Below are 25,338 nucleotides of genomic sequence, written 5' to 3'. Positions count from 1 at the left end.
ACATCTTAAAATAATGTTTATTTGCTACATAGATAAATATATACGAATTGAAATCAAATTTGACTCAATGATAGTAAGTATGAAGGTAGATAATAACGATGGTAGTAGGGAGTTAATGCCTTACATGTTCATAAATTCAATCTTGTTTCTCGCGAAGACTGATTCACAATCATTTCATCATAACTACCTCCTCACAAAAAACTTGAACGGTGAGTACAAAATACGAACTGTAACATTTTGGATACTTACAAGAACATATGTCAACTTAGTGCACTGCCGTTTAATATTCATTTACACTAATGTTTGATCATTATTAAGCACCATTATATAACTTCCGAAGTAAGTTAGAAAACGTATTAAATGGTGCACGAATGCTCTATTTGTTTTGTTATGCAAAATCCCTGTCCTAGTGCATAACATTAAACCACCCTCCGCGTCAATATTAGTTCCGATATATCCAAAACAGCCACTTTTGCACTATTCACTTATGATTATCGACCACATCAGAACAATCACTCTTTCTCTTTCTAACATCTTCAATTCTTATGCGCTGCCATGCTTACATGTCTATTCATACATCGTATGTGCATCAAGGCGGGTGATGAATGTAATTATGCTATTACCTAAATTAACAAGCTCCATCCTACCCATGATTTCTCGTGATTGATCAAACGCCATCTGATCTGTTGGTCTAAGAAGAATTAAGTAGAGTAACTCATGTTCTTTGAGCCATTTATTTATTTTCTACTTCTTTCCACAACAATCAAAACTGAATTCCAAAAAATATCATTGCCAAACAATCCAGAACGATCTTAAAACAATGTATTTTTGCATTTACCATCGATAATAATAATAATAATAATAATAATAATAATAATAATAATAATAATACGCATTTTAAATTTGTATTTGAATGCATACATTATTATTATTATTATTATTATTATTATTATTATTATTATTATTATTATTATTATTATTATTATTATTATTGCAGGCACGGAGGCTGCGTGATGGAGTGCTCATCTCTTATGAGAGACGTCCCCAATTAAATCTTAGGACGTGTGAATTAGTAAACATTGCGTCCGTAGGTTTCCTCGAGGGTTCTATCGTTTTCTTCCACATCCTCATTTCATGAATTCCTCTCATAATCAAAATAAATATGTAAAATCACCCACTTCTGGATTATATATTTATTTAACAATCACCAGATACAGCTCAGAGGCCACTTTATACTGGACATCTAACAACAATGGATAGGATTTGGAAAGTTCTCGGCCAGAGCCTGTTTAGTAGATACCATCCCGCCATTTGCCTGGTAGGACTGAGGAAAACCCCAGTCAGGATGGTCGGCAGCAGGAATCGAACCCGCGACCTTCCGAATGCGAAGCCAACGCTCTACCACTTGAGCTACTTTGCTCGGAATTCTATTGTTAACAGGGTACACCGCTGAATACCTATTATTCATGTATGTTATATGTATCCTATTAATGTCCACTAGCAAATACACTTTCATAATCATTCACGTTCACCAACCATCAGTCTCCCTTAGCCTACAGGGCATAAACCTGGGATAAATAATATTTCACTTTACTGACAATGAAGATATACTTTTGATTTTTTAAAAAAAGCTTTTTGCATTTATTGCAGTTAAATAGGATTTTATTTCGCATTTGAAAGAAAGAAAAAAAAGTTACATCCTGGTGTACGTAACAACGGTCAATAATCTTCCCTTGAAATCGAAAGTTTCGAGTCAGGATTCCAAGACTGGATATTCTGTTTTTCCTATTTGCTCGGTTCAGCCAAACAAATCTAGAATGCTACCGTTAAGTATAGGACATAACCGACTTCCTTCCTTTTCTTACTGTTTCCACTGAAAATGATTTCATAGTTGAAATTGAAAATTGATTGACACAGACAAAAGTAATTAACAACTTAATGTCATCACACACACACACACACACACAAATCACACTAACCTCTATATGCATTCTTACGCTTGAACTCTTTCACTAAGCCAGTAACAAATATAAATTATCACTATCTTTCTCTTGAACCGAGATAAGGACTGAATGTTTCTTTCACAAATTAATCACGGATACTGCGCACACATGCACGATGCAACACATGTATTTTGTATCTTCTTCCGAGTAAATAATAATGTAATGTAGTAGATTAAGTTGGAGAAGACCACCGCAAGTGGGTAGGCACGTGTAGAATGTAGTGCCACTCCCACCCATTTCAACCTTTTGCTATTCCGAAGGTCATATGACCAAACTCTCGGCCAATCTCTGTCCGGAATACTTCACTGACAATCTTTCTTCAAATATTTCCTCACCTATCTCTAGAAATCATCACATCTCATGAGATACCAGTCGACGAACTCACTGCGATATTAGAAGGGCAAATGGAGAACAAGTTACATACAATAACTCAATAAGAACTTATTCTCTGTTCATGTGTGTGTGTCTCAAAAGGAAACTAACTTCTTATTATCAAATACAGTTTTAGTCCCCCAGTTTGGGGATATTATCCCTTGAAAGAACATTCGTAAAAAATAACAGTCACTACGTCAATTTCCGGTAATTTCGGTATTGAGACTAAGGTAGAACCTTCAGACAACACTGATATTACGAAATCCAAGATATATAATATGATACATTTATTGGAGTTTGATTTGTAAATTTGAGGTAAATAATACATTAATGATTTTTAAATACTTCTAGGGTTCCCTTGTTGCCAAATAGTTAAAATTTCCGCCTTTGACATAAAGACCCAGCTTAGACTCCAGGTAGGAGCTTCACACCCGATGTTTAACTGTCCACACTTCACATATCTCGAAGATATAATGCGACAAAACTAAGTATTTACATTTGAAAGAATCATAGGAAAAATCATAACATAATTTTAAAAATAGGAAAATTATCGCTCACAATTGAGACTGACATTTAGAAATCATAAGACGCACGGTGGCTCAGTGGTAGACAGGTCACCTATGGTATAAAGGGTCCCCGATTCGTTCTCAGGCCATGTGAGGTTCTGATGGATAACATCGTATCAGTGGTTTTTCTCGGGGAGGTTCTGTTTCCTCGCACATTCTCATTCCACCAATTCTTCCATAATCGAATTTCATCTGGTTTGAAGGGCATAATTGTAGGACGTTAAACGTTGAATTTAATTTCAATTCAATACTAATAATATGCATTGTACTTCTAATCCGTAGTCTTCTGGAAGAAACTAGAAATGGCCACATTTTCCGGAAAAACGGAAAATATTTTCTTTTGAAACCGTAAACTTGAAAACGGAAGACGGAAAATTTTCCGGAAAAACGGAATCGGAATTTTTTCCGGAAAATCGGAAGACGGAAAATTTTCCGGAAAATCGATAACGAAAATTTTCCGGAAAAACGAAAACGAAAAATTTTCCGAAAAATCGGAAACGGAAAATTTTCCGGAAAATCAGAAACGGAAAATTTTCCGGAAAATCAGAAACGGAAAATTTTCCGGAAAATAGGAAACGGAAAATTTTCCGGAAAAACGGAAAATGTTATTTCCGGAAACCGGAAAACTCTTTTTCCGGAAATGGCCATCCCTAGAAGAAACCCTCTACTGCATCCTACGTACCCTGACAGGCTCAATAAAAATTTACGCAAGACTTAATTCCTGGTAGATGAACAATCTGATTAATAATAATAATAATAATAATAATAATAATAATAATAATAATAATAATAATAATAATAATAATAATAATAATAATAATAATAATAATAATAATAAAAGTATTAGCCACTAAAATACATTTTTACGCCTCCAAAAACAAATGGAATAAATCAACGAAAACTGAAACTTCTGTATAATACATAATCCTGAAACAAAACTGCTCGAAAACAAGTTGCCCAACACTTGAACAATATCCCACAGTAAGACTATCCCTCCAACATCTAGTATAAAAGCAAGAATCGTAGTCGACAAACATAAAATCCTTTTATTTTATGCTACATGTTTCAGTGACATCTACCAGCAAATGAGATTTTCTTCTTAACATGAAATCACCATAGCAACCGAAGATTCATTCGCTCCCATGCTGACTAGCATGACATTAGAAGAGAGCACCGTATGGCAACATTACTACCTAATTTGCGGCAATTTTAACTCATTTTCTGCAATCCAATAAGAAGCAAATCCTCTGATTTCATTTCATTTGAAAAAATGGAGAGGGAGGAAGAGACTGCACATAGCGAGCATACGATATAGATCAATTCTTCCAGAGACACATTCAAAATTGTAATACCTCTGTCCATATCAACGTCGTAAAAAAGACCCCAAGATATGGATGAAGGCCTCTCGAACCCTGCAAAGTAATGAAGTAAATGAAATATTGTTATTTGACAAAATTCTTGAAGTATCAATAACTCAAAATATGGTCCCTAAAGAGGATGATGGCTCAATGGTAACTTGTTCACCTAAGATGTAAATATTAGTGTTGCCCACGCGACGAGGCGAACCGAAACGAGAAATTTCTCGTTTCATGTGAATTTCTGCAGAGATTTTTGTTTCAATTTCCGAAAATATTTCTCGTCTCATTTCGAATTTTTTCTCGTCTTGCTTTGTAAATGTATGACTGACTTTTTTCTTAATTTCATCTAGAAGTTATTGATTGATCCATCCGCGTCACGAAAGATTTATGAATAATCTGATACAACCAAGTTTAAGAAGGGTATGATAAACATCATTTAAACTATATAAACTATATTTATTATTGGAGTTGTTGAATTGAGTTGATTTTAGTTTAGCGTCCCTTTCAGCAGCTAGGCTATGTGAGACGTAGACCTATTGATTAATGTGGAATCCGAGCCACATGAGCTCCCGCCGGGAACCGAACCCAGGTCTCCCACGCCAAAGGTGCGTACGCTCCCCGCTTAGCCACGAAGGAGCTCTATTTATTATTGGAATACCACGTATTTATTATTGGTATATCGTGTAATGACTAGCGTATCTTTAAACGTTAATAAATGCTGTTCATTGTGGTCGTACAATCACTTTATGAATTTATAGTTTTTACTAGGGATGGGCAAAGGCGGTTTTTATTTTTAAAAACCGGAAACCAGTTTGTAGAAAATGCGAAACCCGAAAAACCGACAATTTGGTTTTCTTCAAAACCAGTTCGGTTTTCACCGGTTTCGGTGACAACTTTCGGAAAACACAAAACTATTTCTGTGGAAACGGAATCGGTTTCCGGCAACAACGAAACACTATTCTGGTCAGAAATAGAACAAATTTTGGAAAAACTGGAACCGGTTTTGAAGAAAACCGAAATCGGATCCGGGAACCGATAACTGGATTCGATGAAAACCGAAACCAGTCTTTGTGCCCACCACTAGTTTTTAAAGTATGAATCATGTAACAATGAAATAGTAAATGAAATGAAATCTTTAAGTTTTACGTCCCACGGTTATGCCGGTTAGGCTAAAGGAGACGATGATAATGAGAGATGAGTGAAATGGTGGAATGAAGAAAGTGGGAGGAAACGGGAGAACCCCGAGAAAACCCACGAGCACGATGTTTGTCCACCACAAAGTCCACACAGCGCGAGCTAGGATCGAACCAGGGACCCCAAGCACCGGATAATAATAAAATAGTGTTTGGGGTCTAAGACTTGGGTGAACTAGTGTCAAATTTGAAACTGCACTTTTCGACTTTCGTCTTGTAGACAGCACTAGTGAGGATCCTGAGTCGAAACAATTTTGTGTCCTCAAATGTCCTCGGGATTCTCTCAGGTCCTACTACTATCCCCATTTCGCCAACTCCTTCCATTACCTTCTTACTCTGCTTTGCCATCTGTCTTTTAACCGACACTCCAAGATGTTAAAACTAAAGGACGATGCCAAACAATACGGAGATGAGATAGGTAGTAAAGGAAAGACATGATTCAGAGTTTTTTTTACTATAGAACTATACTACGCTGCAGTGGGCTCACATTTAAAGAATGAGATATCAATGATGATTAATAATAAGGCTACAAGAATATCATGCATAATGCGTATTTTATTACAACATATATTTAAGTATTCGCAGTAATCTGCCAATTTATCTTTAAGTTTCATGTATATAACCAAATAAATTACCAGTTGGAAATGATTAGTCCAATCTATTAAATTTTGAAGCAGCATTTATCAAAGACAAATTCTAATTTTTTAACCAATGAACTGTTATTATTGCTGAACAATGTTATTTTTCTCCCTACTTAAGTTTCTTTCCCTATATACACAAGGGAAACATAAGAGTTTGTGCGTCACGCTTTCCTGGAATGTTACACAACCGTTGCTTAAGGAGTTTGTAATGTTGATTATACAAACATAAGGTCAGCAAAAGAATTCCTTATAACGAACAAAACGTTTCGGTATACCACGTTAATTCCTAATAGTAAAGGGCTGCGGGGACAGACATCGCCTGAGGGACTGTTCTGTACAATAAAGTTTGAATGACTGCATAAAAATATGGTATGAAGTTCGGGATGGTTGGTGGACAAATTTGTTATATGTAAACGACTCGAGTTTTTAATTAAACACGATTTTGATCTGGAAGCCGCAGTGGCTCAGTAGTAGCGCATTCACCTCTGGTGCATGGGGTTCGATCCCAGCTCACGCCAAGTGGACTTGTGGTGGGTAAACATCGTGTATGGTGGTTTTCTCGGGGTTCTCCCGTTTCCTCCGTTTTATTCATTCCATCATTGCATTCATTACTCATCATCACAGTCTTCTTCAACCCAGCCGGCATAATGTGGGACGTAAACCTGAGTGTTTTTTTTTTTTTTTTTTTCATTTTCACGATTTTGATCTATAGTATACGGCGGGCCGAAGGCTTGGGTACAACAACTACTTTCAGTAATATAGATCCTTCACTTCAAGGCATTTTTAGAATACGTCTAGATGACTAACTATACCAGGTGGTAAAATCGTGCTCGATATTCTGGTAAATGAATAACATCCAGCCCATACATAGGTAGACATCTCACATACACCAACAGATTAGAACCAAATAAACTCTTAAGTCAACAGAGCTGCACTTTTCTATCTTTACGGTTCCGTACCAATATACTTGGAGAAAACTTATGCTTATTACTGGCAAAAGTAAACAACATGGTCCTTGCTCTATTGAAACGTAAGCACGTTTATTTTCCTAAGCAATCGAAGAATATGGTCACAGTGAGTGCTAATGAGTTGGGAGATATTCCTCAAAACATCAAGGTCGTTAAGTCCTACGTCTCTCCTTGTCGAGCCTTAAGACAGCATGTCTTTCTTAATGATCTGTATGAGCTACCTACACAATGCAATTAGCATACACATTATTGTACCCTGCCCATTTTTTTTTTTTTTTTTTTTTTAACGAAACTTTCAAGATAACAGACAATACAGGAAATAATTATCTCTGCCCACATAACGTTTGTAAACCTATATTTTTCATCCATTTCCAAAAACAGTCCTCTTTGTCAAATTCAAACACAATGATTCACTTTTACTTTTTCTTCTTTCTTACATGTACTACAATTTAGATAAGTACGGCGTCGCAATTTTTCAGGCTCTGCAAACAAGTATTCTAGCTCGCTCACAAATAATACTACACGCGAGGCTTTTCAAAAGGCAATACTTTTAAGATCTTCTACAAACCTTCAAACATATTTACATATTCAAATCAAAGGATACACAACTGAGCACATACGTATATGAGAAACATTAAAGTACTTGGGCGTTCAGAGATCTTCTATAGAGGTACTATCATTACTGTTGAAACTTTTTTTTTTTTTTTATTCGCCTACGCTCATACGATGAACAAAGGATACATCCGTCAAATCTTTGTCTATCATATTTTATTTATCCGAGATTAGAATCTCAAATACTGCAGGTGAAACGTCTCGTACGTTTTAATGTAACATTTAGGCCTACTACAAAACTGAGCTTCTGTAGAATTCAGAACGACTTATAATTAACCTGGTAAAAAATTAATCATAAATCAATTAAAATTGTTAATTTGAAATTAAATCAATTATATTTTCATATGGTTAATTTTAAATTTTAATTCGTTAATTATTTTTTAAAATCTGATTTTGAGTGTACCGCATCTTTTAGCAGTGACGCTATGTGAGATTTGGACCTACAGCTTAACGTGGAAGCCAAAGCACACAAACTACCGTCGGGAATCAAACTTGGGTCACACTATCCACACAGCCATAATGGAGATTCAGTAAATTTATATATATTATAAATAGGAACGCTTCCCCCGGGAAAAGCATTGGAAGAAATCTTCCTTCTGTAATCACCCTACTCTCACCAGACTCACGCAATTCCTGCTAAATAATAATACATAAAATGCATTGGTGCTACATTTTTCTATGAAATTAGGATTACGGTATTTTACAAACATTAACGATAAGAACACCAAATCATCATTTTATAATTCCTTGATATGCATCAGTAGCAGTTTAAACTTTATTCCTGGGACAAAATAGTAAATTAGTGTTTTGAAAAAAACAAAAAAAAAAAAAACAAAAAAAAAACGTAAATGAGTAAGAAGCAACTGTTATGTGCGAGGATTTGTAAGTTTCTAAGAAAAAGCATACGAAGGCGAACACAAAAAATATTTTATATGGTTGTGGTTTCCAAGTGAGGGCAAGTATAAGCGACATTTCAAATATAGTTTCAAATTTTGTTGTAACTATTCTAAAAATTCAATTGAGTTTTCGATATTTCGAAGTACAATTTTTTCAAGGGGGGGATGAGCGCCCCACCTTGCCCCCCTAATGGGCGCCCTTGTATATATATAACTGGTTCTAGGTTAGGGTTTTACGAAAGCTTTTTCAAAATGATCAAATGCATTTGCAAGTCATTCACTCATACTGAATTCCTGAAAGCGAATGCCAGATTCATATGCAAAAAGCACCATTCAAAATGTCGTGCAATAACACCCAAAAGTTATAAATCAGTGAAATTTCACTCCATACCTTTCGCAGTTGAACTCGATATGATAAAAATTGTTCCACGTGACGGAATGTCATCATACAAAATGGTGGTATCGAAGAAAATGGGAGGTTCAGAGCAAGGGAGCCGATTTCTCTGTCAATTTAGGGGGGGGGGGGCATTCAGATGCAGGAGGCATACATTTGAAGATTTTAAGATAAATTGCACTCAAATTATGCCAAATATTGTATATTCATAAATGCAATAGAGAGGTCCATATGAGCTTTGCCCTCCCCTCCCCCCGGATCGTCGCCCATGGTTCAGAGCTCTTCTCTCGTTACCCCAGGATAAAATTGCACTAAAATTTATTTTCGAGTTTATTTCTTTAATGTGTACAATATCTGATTTTCCTTTCGGTATGGCTTTACTGCGCTTATAAACTGAATAGCAATAAGGAAAAGAATAAGTTATAAAATAATGTTCTTTGTACAATTCGAAGCATAGAAAATGTTACAAAAAGTTCAAGTCCAACTTAGGAACAAACTCTTGCGCCGAAATACACTTCTCATCAATTAATTACTTCCGGTATTCAACCCAACTCACCCTTCTCCTCCAAAAAATCTTATCTAAACGGGTGTGTGATGTACTATATTCTTCCCTTCTTTCCCTTCTTCAAAGGCTGCATATCACATCAACCTAGGAAGACACTCCTTGTGAATTCAATGGAAATTGTTAATCATGGTAGTAGGTTTTGTGCTTCCCAAAGTCTCTAATGCGGGCGCAGAGCTCTAAAAACTACTGACAGAAAGGACTGTTATTCATTTCTTGTCAGTAATTGCAAGCAAATGTTCCAGTTGGCGTCATTTGGGCAGGACAGAAGAGTATAATTGTCCCCTCCCTTGAGTTTGAGAAATACATATTGTTTGATCAAATGTGTAGTAATATAATAGAAAAAGTTCGATCCCAGCTCGCGCTAAGTAAACTTTGTGGTGGACAAACACCGTGAGCGTGGGTTCTCCGTTTTCCTTCCGCTTTTTATTCCACCATTTCCTTCATTGCTTATTGTCACCGTCTCCTTTATCCTACCCCGCATAATCGTGACTCCAGCGGGCGGTGATGCAAACTTCCAACATGGGGTGCATTTTACCCTCTCATTCTTGACGACTTTCAACCCTAAACAATAAAGATTTACTTTGTAAGGTTAGAGGAAAATACATACAAAGTTTCATTAATATCGGATAAATTTCACAATCGCAGAACAGACATGGAATGACAGATACAGAAAAATGTCGGTTAACTCGAATGGCAGAAGTCCGCCTGTTGATGATGATACTGACTATTAAATAATCAATCACCATACAATCGAGTTGAATGCCTATTCGTTTTTACAACCTCCACTGACGGTGGAATTTTATATGAGAACGCTCAATAACGATCACGGATTAAAGGACAGAACACAATTTACATGCCCGATGCATATCATCATTCTCTTCACAGATGGCTACAGTTTATAAGCCCAATTCACACACAGCTTTACCATCTTTTCTGTTTTACGATTAAAGCACTAAAATCCCATCACTCCCATGCACAAACGGATCTAGTAATGCAAACGATTCATACCGCACAATGGAAAGGAGGTTCGAGATAGATAAAATCAAATTATTCTCATTCGAATGAAATGAAAACCTCTGCTACTGGCATAAAAAACAAGTTTTTGTTGCTTTTACTCATCACGACGTCACCCAGTTTATACTTGCCTTGCTACGGTAACAAAATATTCCGCAGAAATGTCGTATCATATTTCCACCACAACCGTACAGTAAATAGTATGTACATACGAAATTCTTTAATAATCTTCTCAACATCTTTAGGAAACAAGTATATACATTCACTAACATTTTGAAACAACATTCCACGAAAAACTGTGGTCATATCCTTTGATACAAGATTAAGACACAGAGTATCCATACGTGGAACTTGACCCAGCGACGTTCCTTTCTCATAACTTAAGTTGAAATCTCACAATATGATGGAAGACACTGTACCCCCAAAACAACACAAGCAAGACACAAATTGGTAGAGGAAAAGCTAACCCTTTATTATCTAGAGTATTATATATTTACAATGTCATGGTCCATAAAATTACAATTCTAATGATCTTTCAACAATAAGTTTCTATAAAATTCTAAAGATATCTCAATAATGAATTCCATTAACATTAAACAGCAATGGTACGTACACGATAACCCCGATTAACATGGATTACTTAATAAGCAAGGTTCAATCTTCAAATATTTTATAACATTGGCCTATATGTGATGTTAGTGTTTAAGCAAATCAATAACGTCTATAACTGGAACTATGAAAACTGAAAAATGTAATCTTAAAACTTAACTGTTCCAGTAGTTCTAAAAGCAAGTTTAAAAACTCTAAAATTACAAGTTTCTCAGAACAACAGAAATTGAGAAGTATAATTAATTCCTCACTAGTGCCGGCTGTGAGACAACTCTATGAATTACTTGAAGCCTGCAACGTCACTATTGTTGTATATTTGAGTTTTCTGTGCAACACACCTAATCCTTTTATTCGTTGTTAATAGGTAAAAGGTCTAATTTGGTATTGAAATTTAACAAATTCCACTTTTTATTCAACTATTCCAGTTCCACTAGAGCTGAGGTTTATAATGAGAGGGTAAAATAATAAAGATGATTTTTAATAATTACTATGATTCTAGACTTATTATTATTATTAAGTATTCTGCCTTTAGCCAGGTCCTGGAACAAATGAGGCTTTTTTTTTTTTTAATTTTAATTTTAGGTTTGGGCCTGGAAATGTCTCTTCCACTTTCCTCGATCTTAAAACTTCCTCTTTTAATTCACAATATTTTCTTCTATTTTTCAAATCATCCATCGGTTGCGTTCTTCTTCCTATTTTTCGCTTTCCTTCCATTGTGGTACGAAGAAGACAATTTCTTCGCAAGATATGTCCAATGCAATTGACCTTCCCACGAAGGATGAGTCCTCTTCTTTCCTATCCGTTTTAAAACGACTTCCTTTGTTACTCTCTCTTTTCATTTTATTTATTTCTTCTTTCTCCAACACCACATCTCGAAGCTCTCTAACTTTCTTAATGTCCAAGTCTCTGAACCATAGAGTCCAATACTCCATATATAACACTTAACCAACTACTTCCTTAGTCCAATATAAAGCCTCCTAGTTAAGAGTGGTCTTTTTTCTTGAATGCTTCTTTTGGAATGGCAATTCCTGACCTGATCTCTTTGGTACAGTAAGCGTCCCTCGTCAAAATACTTCCTACTTCCCAGATACATGAAGTGATAGAAACACTTTATAAAACTTTTATAAAAGAACGAAAATACTTTGAGTTTGCTAAATTGAATTTGATTTACTAGATGTAATATGTGGCCTCAATTTTATCTTCCACTGTCATTTTATTCTGTATACACAGGGAAAAATAAAATCGAACTTATAGTGGATATGCTCCCTGATTAAGTGAAGATATTATTTTTTTTACTTAAATACTATTTAATACCTTGTTTACAACGATACTACTCAACATCTTGTTCAAGTTTCAGTTCTTATTTTTTTTCTTTTAAAATTAGTTTTACACCCCACAATTAGACCCTTTAGGCTAAAGGAAATGGATAATCAATGACATTAAATGACTGTAAAAGAATTGATGGAATGTGGAAGGAAAAGAAGAAACCCGAGAAAACTCAGGGATACTATATAGTCCATAACAAACTCAAATGGTCTGAAGGGGGCCACGGTGGCTCAGTGGTAGAGCGTTCACCTCTGGTGTTTGGGGTCCCGGATTCGATCCCAGCCCCCGCCAAGTGAACTTTGTGGTGGACAAACACCGTGTGCGTGGGTTTTCTCGCAGTTCTCCCGTTTCCTCCCACTTTGTTCATTCCACCATTTCTTTCATTACTCATCATCACCGTCTCCTTTAGCCTAACCGGCATAACCGTGGGACGTAAAACTCAAAGATTTCATTTCATTTTTTCAAATGGTCTGAAATCGAACCAGGAATCCCTCATATCACTACCACAGAAAATCCACGAACACTAAGTTATCAACTGCAAAACACTCAATGATTAGGAACTGAACCCAGAACCATCAATGCCAGTGGTGAGGGCTTTACTACTCAGTCAATGCGCCAACATACTTATACGTCATGCCTGAGCTTATCTTTATGTCTGAGATAATTGCGATGGTTGGACCTGATAATCGAACCCAGGATTAAAAATCAACCAAGAAAGTATATACGATCGTATTTCTAGTTTAAGAAGATCCTTAACTTGATAGATGGTCATAAAACCGGGCACATATTTAATCAGTAATACTACCGATAAGCTTATCAAAAGGTGAAATTATTTACTAACAATTTTCAAGAATATGTGTAGAAGTGGTAGTTTTTAATGCACGTATCATTCCAGTATACTATCAACTTCATTTACTTTGTTCTTTATATTACTTGAATTAGTATTATCACCCATCAAGTGATGACATTTTATAAATGCTAACTAACAGTTTCTGCTATGGTTCAATGAGCACGAAAACTGTTTTGCTAACAAACACTTAATAAACTTTAAAAAAAAAAAAAGAAAAAAAAGAAAAGAAAGAAAGAAAAAGAGAAGAAAGAAAGAAAAATGTAGTCCAATGTGTTACTTTTACTATCACGTCAACGATATCAATAAATGACTCACTGACATCGTTAACACCAATGATAAAAATATATCTTGTTTACAGATTCTTAAGCAAATCAATCAGTTATGCAAGTCTTCTGACATATGAATCTACATGATTTCAGTTTTATAATACTTCAATGTTTAAGCTTAATTCCTATACGAACCTTACTAAAAAGATTTTGTTGTTCTTCACGATTTCACTAGGTTAACAATCAGTAGCGATTCCTACTAATTTAGAGAAAAATGAGTACATATAATCAAAAGTAAAATCAAAATGCAGAATAAAACCATATGGGATTAATTATGAAAATAACATGTCATAGTCTCTAACCAAAGGAGAGAAATAACTTATATCAGTCTCTGTCGTTCAGTATCTAATCCATTACTGTCAATAATTAATCGCTTTTGGACTTCAAAGCAAACTATTTTTCTTCGCTAAGTAACATGCTCATAATCTTTACGACTTAAGGTTGGTTTAAAGGGACAAGTTTTTCCGATAGATGTCACTACAATCTTCGTATCTCTCTCATGTATTTTTTACCTTTCACGAAAATTCACGATTTCTCTTACAAATTTCAACCTAGACTTCAAATTTTTAGAGAAGAAACTTTATGACCTATCGATGGCAACAATCCGTGCCGATCTTTTTAGTTAGAATTTTCTTCATTGTTGAAATGGCTTAATTGTTGAAATGGATATCGAAACGTTTAACAATATAACTATTTCAACAATGAAGAAAATTCTAAATAAAAAATCGGCACGGATTGTTGCCTTCGATAGGTTATGAAGTGCCTTCTCGAGAAATTTGAAGTCTCTAGGCTGAAACTTGTAAGAGAAATCGAATTTTCGTGAAAGGTAAGAAATACATCAGAGAAATACGAAGATTGTAGTGACATCTATCGGCAAAGTTTGTCCCTTTACACCAACCTTAAGGCAGGGGTGCCCACAGGGGGGCTATGACGCAAACTGCGTCATTGAAATATTTCGAAGGGGTTAAAAGTCTATATAAATATGTTTGAGGGGGTGTAAAAATTAATCGAAAAGATTTTTTTTTCATGGAAGAACACCTACGGATAGACAATTGAGGGGCGTGCGTCATGGACATGAGGGGGGTGGGCACCACTGCTTAAGGAACAGGCTTGTCAGCACAGAAACAAATGGACATTATTCTGTGTCAAAGTAATCACACCAACACTGTTACTAACATCTTTCAAATCCAATATTGTTATCTTCTTATCTGCTTCTTGGGCAAGCCAAAAGTGCTTTCTCTATACGCTTTCCAACAAACACCATGCACCTTCCGCAAATTTTCCATTCTACTTTCCAACCTAGTTAGAAATTTTAGATTTAGTTCCGAATTTATTTCGCTTGTGGAATTTCAAGCAGTCGAGTCAAGTTTCTATTTTTCATTTCTACTGAAATGCACATCCCAAAGGGGGGCGAAGGATGGAGTGCCATAAACTTATTTTTCCCGCGCTAAGAACGGACATTTTAACTAATTGTTAATACTATAAAGAGGAAGAAAAACACATTTGAAAAGAAAAACCCAATCCTGATTGGAAACACCTTACCAGTAAAAAGATCTTATACCGGATTCCTACTCAAACTAAATAATAGAATTCAGGGTTTTTTTTTCAGTCTCACTGTCGGAAAGTTCATACTAAAATCGAAGAACACGTGGTCAGTACGTATTCCGTCAGCTGAGACTCGACTTCATTTTCATGACGCAAGTCCTAGCTAATACGCTCATAACGTGCTCATTTAATTACATTCGAGGGGCTCATTTAATTATTCCTTTCGCTGTAGTGTAATTACAAAATCTCAGGGAAAATATAAAGAAGTAGTTTAAATAATAATAATAAATATTTGACAATAGTTCTTCTTTCAGTCTCGATACCTCCATCTCTAGCCAGAAAAGAAACTTGTAAGTCAATTCACCTGGCATCACCACGAGTGCAATTCTCGCGGCTAGATTCATTATCGACTAACTACCATTAACAACTTTTATTATTATTTTATTGTTATTGTGTGTAAGTTAATGTGTAGAAAGTCCAGAGAATTTGCAATTATTGGACATGTCATAACGTCAAAATGTCATTTGACTAAATGTTATATTATTTTAGTATTGATAACAGCTTGCACCTATGCTTTCATCTCACATCCAAATACTTGCGTACATTTTATGCCGTAAAATGGGGAGAAAGCGGCTCCAGCTTTTTAAGCGTTAGTCTCAGCATTTGTCAGATAAGAAAGAGAAAAACAGGAAGACTTTGCATGTTTCCCAACCTACGTAGAAACGAGATCTCGGTGTAATGAAACAAACAAATTCTTATTGTTCTGTATCGTAGGGTATTTTGTATGGAAACCTGAGAATAAATGGCTAAAAATTATCCTTCCTGGTGGGAATGGATAATGCCCTCATCTAGCACTACATCCGTTGCTTCGTTTACCCCAAGGCCTTTCCATTTCAAGAAACAGATTTACCTAATCGTGAGTTCGACTTACTAGATAGCATCTGTTCAAACTTAGTGTAACGTTTGAAGTTTTTTTTAAAAAGAAGGGCAGTATTTCTTGAAATTCGTGTTTGTTTTGTAAATTAATTCTGAATAAGTTAAATTATCTTATTAAATTCTGCCTAGTGACAGTTTCTTCCACTCAAATAATGTCTTCAGTTCGTAGGAAGGGACGAACTATTCACAGTGAAGCTAGAAAAGTTGTGAGAAAAGTCATAGATAAATGTGATGAAAAAGCACAGAAAAGGCAATTAAAATATTTATTACATCAACCTAATTTGCACTGTGTCTAATTATACTAGAATATTAGTGAGGACTGTGTCTAAAATTCGGGAACAGAGGAACGTGAGGCTGCTTGTCTTCATTAACTAATCCAGCTATATATATATATATATATATATACAGACGCGGATCCAGGATATGATCAAGGGAGGGGCTAAACCGTATTTTGCCGTTTTATCCAGTGTATACCAGAGCGTCAGGGGGGGCTATAGCCCCCCCTTGGAGCCGCCACTATATATATAACGTTCTACAAGATACAAACTGTAATGCGATGAATTTGATAAACGTGTGATACGAGATACCATTCAGAACTTCTATTCTGACTAAACGAAAGCACCAATAGCACCAAAACTGCTAGTGGCCATTAGAGAATAATCGATTTCCCCAAACATTACGTTGTTTGCTTCGTGATATAGGATTTAGGTGGAAAAAGTGTGGAAGCAGAAGGAAGATACTTATTTAACATCCAAACATTGCGATGTAGCGCGGAAGATACCTCCAGTCAATCCAAATGCCATAGGTCATTGAAAATGAGCATAGCGTACATTGACGAATCATGGATGGACAATAATAATTTGACATTTAATAAATGATCACTAAGTAAAGTGTTGGCCCAGGAAGTGTTGACCGACATCAGTTCCTCTGTTTAATTTTCCTTAGTGGGATCGCAAAATGGTTTCACTGAAGTAACAATTTTAACATTTAGAGCAGAAAAAGCGACTGGAAACTATCGTAGACAAATGAACTCTGAAAATTTTGAAAAATGGGTGAATGAAAAACTCGTACCTAACTTGCCGAACGAAAGTGTCACTGTCATGAGGCAATGTTTTCTACCACAGCATTCAAGCGAATAAAGCTCCATCGAAGTGCGCTGAGAAACTACTGATGATAGAGTATCTTTAACAGAATGAAGTGTCATTTTCGCACGATATAAAAACGTCCGAATTATTTCCGCTGATGGAAAAGCACAAACAGCCTGAAAATACATTTAAAGCAGAAGAGATACTGAAAGCCTACAGCTACACGTCACTGTAAACTAAAAGCTGTAGAAAAAGCTTATGATAAAGGGTAGTTCGACAAGGTAATACTACAGGCGATTTTTCTTACAAAGACTGGAAAAAGTAACACAGGGCGCTTTCCAGAGGGTGACGCCGACGGACTGGGAAGGATTCGCCAGGCACTTATAAACGCTGAAAATTATTAATGGAAACGAGTTAACGATTAGCTACTTCATATGATGGATTCAGTTTCTGGTAGTGGTTGAAATTATTTTTACCTCTACTATAATAATATTAATATTAATATTAATATTAATAATAATAATAATAATAATAATAATAATAATGTCATTCTATTCTAACTATTTCGTCATTTGCTTTTCTGTTTTCTTGAACTGTGATTTCTAGAAGGAAATTTAGATATAATACTGGGTTTTTCAACACTACATTTAAATAATTACACCCTGTAAAAAGTCTCTACAGTCGGTAGTGGATGGAGAAACTCAACTGGAAGGGTCGCCAATATCGAATTCCGTAGCCTTGCAACCTTCTCTGCAACAGATATTATATTGCATAGACCGTTCCTCATCACTATCTTGCATGTAAAGTAGGACTGTTGGAATTTTTCCCAGCCCCCCCCCCCCCAAAAAAAAAAAGACCCAGTGGATTTTGTGTGGGTATAAACCATAGTACCCCCGAAAAAAACTTCAAAACTTGAACTGAAATTATAATCTTAACGAGACCATTCGTGTTCACGTCTAGCACACATCAAGTTCGAGAATTGGCTCTAAATATGTATTTATCAAATGGAGATCTCTAGAAAAAAATACCAATGGAAATATATATATATATATATATATATATATATAGATGCATGCTTGGGTCGCGGATACGAATCTTGGTCGCGGTGCACTGCATAACGAACGGTGTTCAACTGTAATCTGGAGACAAAAGGCAACGCGACTACTTGCCAGTTTCTATAGTACATATTTGGGTATTAGTACAAATCAATAATAATATGTCCTTCTCCATGTATCAGTTAATTACAGGTACAAATAAGGGTTTTTCAATACTATATTTAAATAATTACACACATACAAACGAAAAAGTACTGCATTAAAAAGAAATAAAATTTTCTTTTATCGTAATTACAAATGGACAAATCAGACTTTTGTGTGTATGTGTTTATTAGCAACAACGTACTTTGTCAAAGACACTACGAACGCTTCACTTAACAAAAGGAAATTACTAGAGATCTACCCCTATTTTCTCAACAATACATTCGAATAATTACACATCTAAAAAAGAAAAATAGTTGCATTCAAAAGGAAATTGAGAAATTCTTGAATTCTTTGGTATCTAGTGAAGTATGTGACTTTTAGTACGATTATCGCATGCTACAAAGATCCTTTGTTCGTACAATATATTGTAAGAAAGGAAACTGACAACTGAAAATGAGATTCAGAAAAAATTCAACATTTCAGTTTCTCCAAAAGAACTGACTTTTTATTTTTTTTTTAAAAAAAAAAATCCAGATAACCTGTTTAGATTCTTGCCCTTTTTACGGAAAATGTTAACTTCCAGTTAAATGGCTACTGCTTCAGTAGTATTCATCTCAGTATCATGAATAATATGTCATTCTCTTTAGAATATAACAAGGTTTCTGATCGTATTATGCCCACATATACACGAAAAATATGGGCTAAAATAGGGAATTTCTCTTTTTTTTTTTTTTTTTTTTTTTTTTTTTTTTTTTTTTTTTTTTTTTTTTTTACGTCTCCTGGAGTGGCCTCGGTTACAGGTACCCTAACATAATGCACCTTGAAAAATACGTGATTTTACGTAACACGTGTGCGAAGTTTCATTCCAACTTCTATAATAGTATAAGGGCAAAATGTTTGTCAATTCAAAATTTCATGTATAAATAGAGAGAGAATAGTTTGAGGGCAAAATATATGTCAATTCCAAATTTCATATATAAATAAAGATAGATTAGGGTAGACAAAATAAAAATTTGCCAACACTATACTATTTATCAGAGTATCATGGGTACCAGTTATGTCATTCTCTGCAGAATTAAACAAACTTTCAAATAATACCATTCATGAGTGTTCATATTGTACGAAAAAAGGGAAATTTGGGATAAATAGGATTTTTTTTTTTTCATTTGGCGTACCCTGGAATGGTCCCGGTTACAAGCACCCAAAAAAATACTATGGCCTATATGTAACGTGTATAACAAGTTTCGTCGCAATATCCACAATACTTACGAGGGAAAATAAATTTCTCTATGTTGTTTGACAATACAAATTAGATACCGGTATTATAAGAAAATTGAAGCCAGTGGTAACACACTTATCCTGCTAATATACACTACTCATTACATTCAAATTACCCCATTCAATCTTCAGTCAGAGCGGCTGATCCTTAATCCTGAGTGTGTATAACAGTAAGAAGAGTACGCCATTTCCTTTCTTGCGTATTACTTAGTTCCTCCCCCAAACCACTTGGTAGTGATTACGGTTCGTTACTTGTAACTGTGATGTAGTCAGGAGCACGAATACAGTGTAGATCAGTGGTGTCAAATTATAATGAGCCTGAGGGCAATAACCGTCTTTGCTAGCAAGGTGGAGGGCCGCAGCTAATAATAATAATAATAATGCCCATTATTATTATTATTATTATTATTATTATTATACAAAAGAAAAATATAAAAATGTATTTGAAATATTACATTCAATGTGATAAATGAGGGTGACTAGGAGAGTTTACAAGGGCTGGGATAACACATCCAATCCTGTTGTTGCGAGCCGCAGAAGATGTAAAAGAGAAGAATCTTCAAGGCAGCTTCTGAAGCGGTTCTTCACAATTTTCATGATTAATTGGTTTGGTTTGGTTAATTGAAGTAACCGTTTCTTTCAGCCATGATGCCTTGCCTATAGCTACATTACTGACTCCAGTGTTGCCTTGGATGTCCGTGCTTTTTTGTTGTACAGAAGCTCTAAATGGATGCCTTATTTCGAAAGAAGAGTGGAAATATTAAAAGAATGAACATAAATGAAAATATTATCAGTAATAACAATCGTAGGTCGTGATAGCTTTGTGGGCCGCCATTTGGACAGCTCTGGTGTAGATGTATGTCATAAAAATTACAGAGCATAAAACACGAACCAATTTGTGCTAGGTGGCCACTAGAAGCACTAATGCTGTCTAACCGAGTCAGGGCAGGAGGGCAACAGGGAGACCAAAGCATTAGCGGTGCATGCATACGTAGGACGTAGCGCGTCAGGGACGGTGAGCATGCTCATAAACTTGTACTTTCTCACCTATGAACAAGCTGATTGAATTTCTTACTTCTTAGGTATTAACAGTCGTTTAACCATTAGCACACACAAGGAAAGCTCGCCTGTATAAAATAAATCAGTAAGAAACATTGTCAATTTGCCTGCAAAGCAAAAACTGCTGTCAGTATATGTCCATAATAAAACCGGCAATAATGATGATAAAGATAATCGAATGTCACATAAGAAGCAGTCTTCTCCACACAAACTAATAAAGACAGAATCGAACAATTTAAAAGTATTTTTAAATCTTTAATGTGTTTTAAAAAGCTGCAGTCAGCAAGAGAAAGTTAGTCTCCAAAGAACAAAACAAAAAATTCTTGTTTTGGCCAGATTGATATTTAACCGTACAAGTTCAAGTGCGAATTGGATGGGTGTCAGTAATAATGAAAGAAGCCACCTTTCACAGCAAGTTGTTAGATTAAACTGCAAAATTACCGAATTTGATTTTAACAGACGTGTCCTTGTTCGATTGCAAGTAACTTTTCTCATGTTTGTATTACAAGGATTTTAAAGAACAACTTAAATAGTTTGTCCAGGAAATTACCTCCATGTGTCAAACTACGAATAGCTACACTCGAAGCGCAAGGAAAAATTATTACAATAAACTTCATCTATGTGGGCTTTAAAATAACTGAGTTAAGCAACGGAGTGTAAGCCCAGATGTATGAAAAATACGTAAAATTTACATGAAAGATATGGTGAATCGTTATTTCTCGTTAAATTTATACAAACAAAACAAGAGTGGTGTGTTATTTTGACAGTTAAAAGCTGCGTCTTGTTGGTACTACTTTAAATGAGGCACACTGACGTCAAATATCAGAGTGCAATGAGGCAATTATTTGAAATATGGCAGTTCAATGTGACTGATAAAACATTTCGATTTACAGTTATACAACAACGAAAGTGGTGAGGAACAGGAGTTATTACATTTTGTCAAAAGGGACAAAGTATTGAAATTAAGCACAATGAGTGATACTGGTAGGACAACCATGATAATAAAAACGTGGAGAAATGGTTAAATATCTCAATGCGAATATCGTGTTGCTGGTGTGAAAAAAATGGGCATATAGAAGATAAATCAGAGTACTTATCCAAGTCATCTGACACAACGTGACGGTAAGTAACCACAGTAAGAAAAACCACTAACCTAATGTTCTTAACGACATTCTCGCTTACCCGCATACCCACCATCGCTGACGCGTCTGCTCCCTACGAACGCGAACCCTCGCTATCGCTCAGGTCTCCCTAATCTGACTCGGTTAGATAGCATTCGTGCTTTATAATGGATACCTAACATCAGTTTATGGTTTTAACACTATAGTTCTTATGGTGTATTTCCAGATGCAATATTTATACCCAACATGGTGAAGTTCTCTTAAAGTGAATGTGCAGCGAGGGATTCTTGAGAAACACTTTCTAAGGTAGTGACAGAGAATTTACAGATAAATGAGAAAATTTTAACGTTTTTAAGCTTGAAAATACTGGACCTACTTTGCGGCACGAAGGCCAAATAATTATACAGTTGTACTTCATTTGATTAATAATACTTGCACTTATAGAACAAATAATTTCTATCCACATGGCTTAGCTGAAATATCAAGACGCTGCATGTAAACATTCTTACACGGCTTTATGTAATGCTGATATATACATTATCCTTTATTCTAATGTTTATATTATCTCATACTACTATAATAAATGACACCAATCATTTCAAATTTGCACAAATCAACAGACAAGGTGAAAACTACGAAATGTACACAAATAAGACTTACCCTCTCTAACTTCTGGAAATATTCTCTCAGAAAGGAAACTGGATTCGCAGGTCTGCTGACACATAATTGCACAATGCAATCTTTTAAAATTTGTTGAATATTATGTCTTTGCACATATGCTTCGCACTCTCGAAGACTTTGCTCTTCGTCTAAGTTAGCCGCCATCTTTCTTCTAATTGTACTCAACTGACCTCAATTGTTTTCTATCATTACCTGTTGTCACCTGAGTGATGTAAATTACAGTTCACTTAGGATGTTCGGCTTATAAAACTGTTTTTTTAGGGAACCGTAAAAGTATTCCTTCGACCGTGATATTAACAGGTGCGCCACTCTAAGTTTTATATTATTGTCTTTTAACAGCTGAACGAATTTACTATCAAAAACACAACACTACGCCCACTAATAAGTGACAATCGCCGCTGCGAAATATATTAATTCTCGTCCGCTGTTAGTTCTTCTTTATTCTTTGCACGTAATCACTGACAAATTTTTGAATAAAAATAGTTCAACGTTAATTTATTTTCATGATTTACTTTTTTTAAAAAAATGCTAATGCTTGACAAACATAAGCGCCGCTCAGAGGGTTATTGTCCCACATTTTTTAAAACAGATTAGTACTATTTCATTGAGAAACAGCAGAACTCCAAAAACAGATTGCATAATTATAATAATGTGTTAACGAATTTGTTACAATCACAATTTTATGCTACGATTTGAAATTTGTTTTGGAAAATATGTCTTGTCTTGTCTTGTCTTCACTTTTAAGAAGTGCTGAAAAAAAAAATAAGAAGGGCACCAGGAAAACCAATTTGTGCCATAAATGCTATAATTAATATGGTAGTTAGTTAAACATTTCTTCAGTAGTGATTGTGCTATTAAATCTTCTTGAATATGTCAACACACTTTTATTTGTTTTTTTTTTTTTTAAAAACGAGATTCCGGTTTTTTTAAGAAATTGTATCGTAGCTTTAATTGGTATATGTTGATTAGAAGCTAAAATGTGTTTGTATGAAAACGGAGCATAACCTAGGTGATTGTAGAGTTGATAAAGAAATTGATTTCTAAACGATTCAAATAGTTCACATTCGAATAGTATGTGATTCATAGTTCCAATGCCTTTGTCACACCAACAATGATACGTAGGTTTTTTTCTAATTTGGTACATTTTAACGGGAGTTAAAGCCGTTCCTAAAAGCAGTCGATAATACAAAATTACTTCTTGCCGAGTCCATGATTTTATGTGTTTCTTGAGTTGTTCTTGTGATGATGACGATATGGACCAGTAAAATTTTCCTGGTAGGGTTTTTTCAACATCATACCATTTCCCTAATTCTTTATCGTGGAATTCTTTGATTGTACGAAAAAGGTTACATGGCGAAATTTTGATGTTAGTAAGAATTCCTGTTGAACATGATTGCTTTGCAAGATTGTCTATTATATTGCTATTTTCTTCGATGTTTATATGTGCTTTTATAAATGCAAAATGAATCTGATAATTATTCTTAGACAAATTTATGTATAGATATTTTATATTTAAGAGTATCCATGTCATTGATTTATCCCAAAAAGTATTTTGTAATTTCATGAGTACACTCAGCGAATCAGAACATACCACAGATTTTTTGATTTTATGTTTTTTTATATATAGTAAGGCTTGTCTAATAGCGAATGCTTCGCCTTCAAAAATAGTAACTTCTTTCGGTAATTTGTATTGTAGGGAGATTTTATTCTTCGGGATGTAAACTGCTGCTCCGACGTTTCTGTCATTATACTTTGAAGCGTCTGTATAAATGAAAAATGTTTCATCATCAAAACGTTGCTTGAAATCTTTCCATATATTTTGATAAATTTTTTCCTTTAAATCCACATTGGATATTGGTAAGTAATGAGGATTTATAATTGTTATTTGTGCCATATTTGTACTATAACTCCAAACAAAGCATGGTAAAGAGGGTACTTTATATATCATTGAGGCAAATTTTTTGAAATTGAGGTATGCTTGTACAATCCAAGGAAAATTCCTAGTATATGGTGTATTCCTTTGATGAAAAAGTAATTCTATTTGTTGAAGCTGCTTTGGAATAGTAGAGGAATTCTTACCAAAGATTTTTATTAAAAACATTGATGCAGACTTAGAGAAAAGAACTGGGAACGGTATAATTTCTGCTTCTTTTAATATGGCTTGTCTAGGACAGAATGCTGGCTGTGAGAAAATTATTTTAATGATATCATATATAGCTTTTTCTAATTTCTGGTAATATGTACCATATCTATTATACAATGGATTGCCATAAGCAATTTTAGATATATAACCATGTTGTAGAATTTTCAATAAGGTGAAAGGATTAATTCCCCACTTTTTCGCTGACAAGCATTTTAATAAATTTTGATATTTGAATTGTTCTTGAATTAAGTATTGAAGATGGGCCTTCCAGTTTAATTTCTGGTCCATTCTAACTCCTAGATAAGAAATATACTGTTCACAATATAGCTTGTTATTCTTAAATGTTAAATGATAATTTCTAATTTTTTTTTTCCTGGAGAATATGATAAACTTAGTTTTCTTCCAATTTAATTCCAATCCATTCTTGTTCATCCAAATGTTAATTTCTTGAAGTTGATTTTCCACCTGTGGAATAGCTCTTTCAATGTTTTTAGTAAATGAAGTTAACAAGATATCATCAGCATAACTAGTAATATTATTATTCTGCCATTTTTTATTGATTAAATCCAATATGTATATATTAAATAAGAGTGGACTT

At 34.9% G+C, this 25,338-nt stretch overlaps 1 protein-coding gene across 2 annotated transcripts in view; it reads right to left on the bottom strand.

Annotated features, from left to right (window-relative positions):
- The window catches only part of Pka-R1 (protein kinase, cAMP-dependent, regulatory subunit type 1), a 311,550-nt gene extending 288,563 nt beyond the window's left edge, over window positions 1–22,987 (bottom strand). The window contains exon 1 of one of the 2 annotated variants that reach the window (XM_081750677.1): window positions 22,577–22,987. In XM_081750677.1, the coding sequence (XP_081606803.1) occupies window positions 22,577–22,741 (165 nt within the window). In that variant the 5' untranslated portion in view covers window positions 22,742–22,987. Of the gene's footprint in view, window positions 1–1,979; window positions 2,141–22,576 lie in introns of those variants that run through there. The other variant, XM_081750680.1, reaches the window with a different exon arrangement.
- Between the last annotated feature and the right edge of the window lie 2,351 nt (window positions 22,988–25,338).

Source organism: Thermobia domestica, chromosome 3 (genome assembly GCF_964235325.1).
Source record: "Thermobia domestica chromosome 3, izTheDome1.hap1.1, whole genome shotgun sequence".
In the NCBI taxonomy this organism is placed as follows: Eukaryota; Metazoa; Arthropoda; class Insecta; order Zygentoma; family Lepismatidae; genus Thermobia; species Thermobia domestica.
Note: the sequence above shows the minus strand (reverse complement) of the source record. Positions and strands in the feature narration are given on the sequence as shown.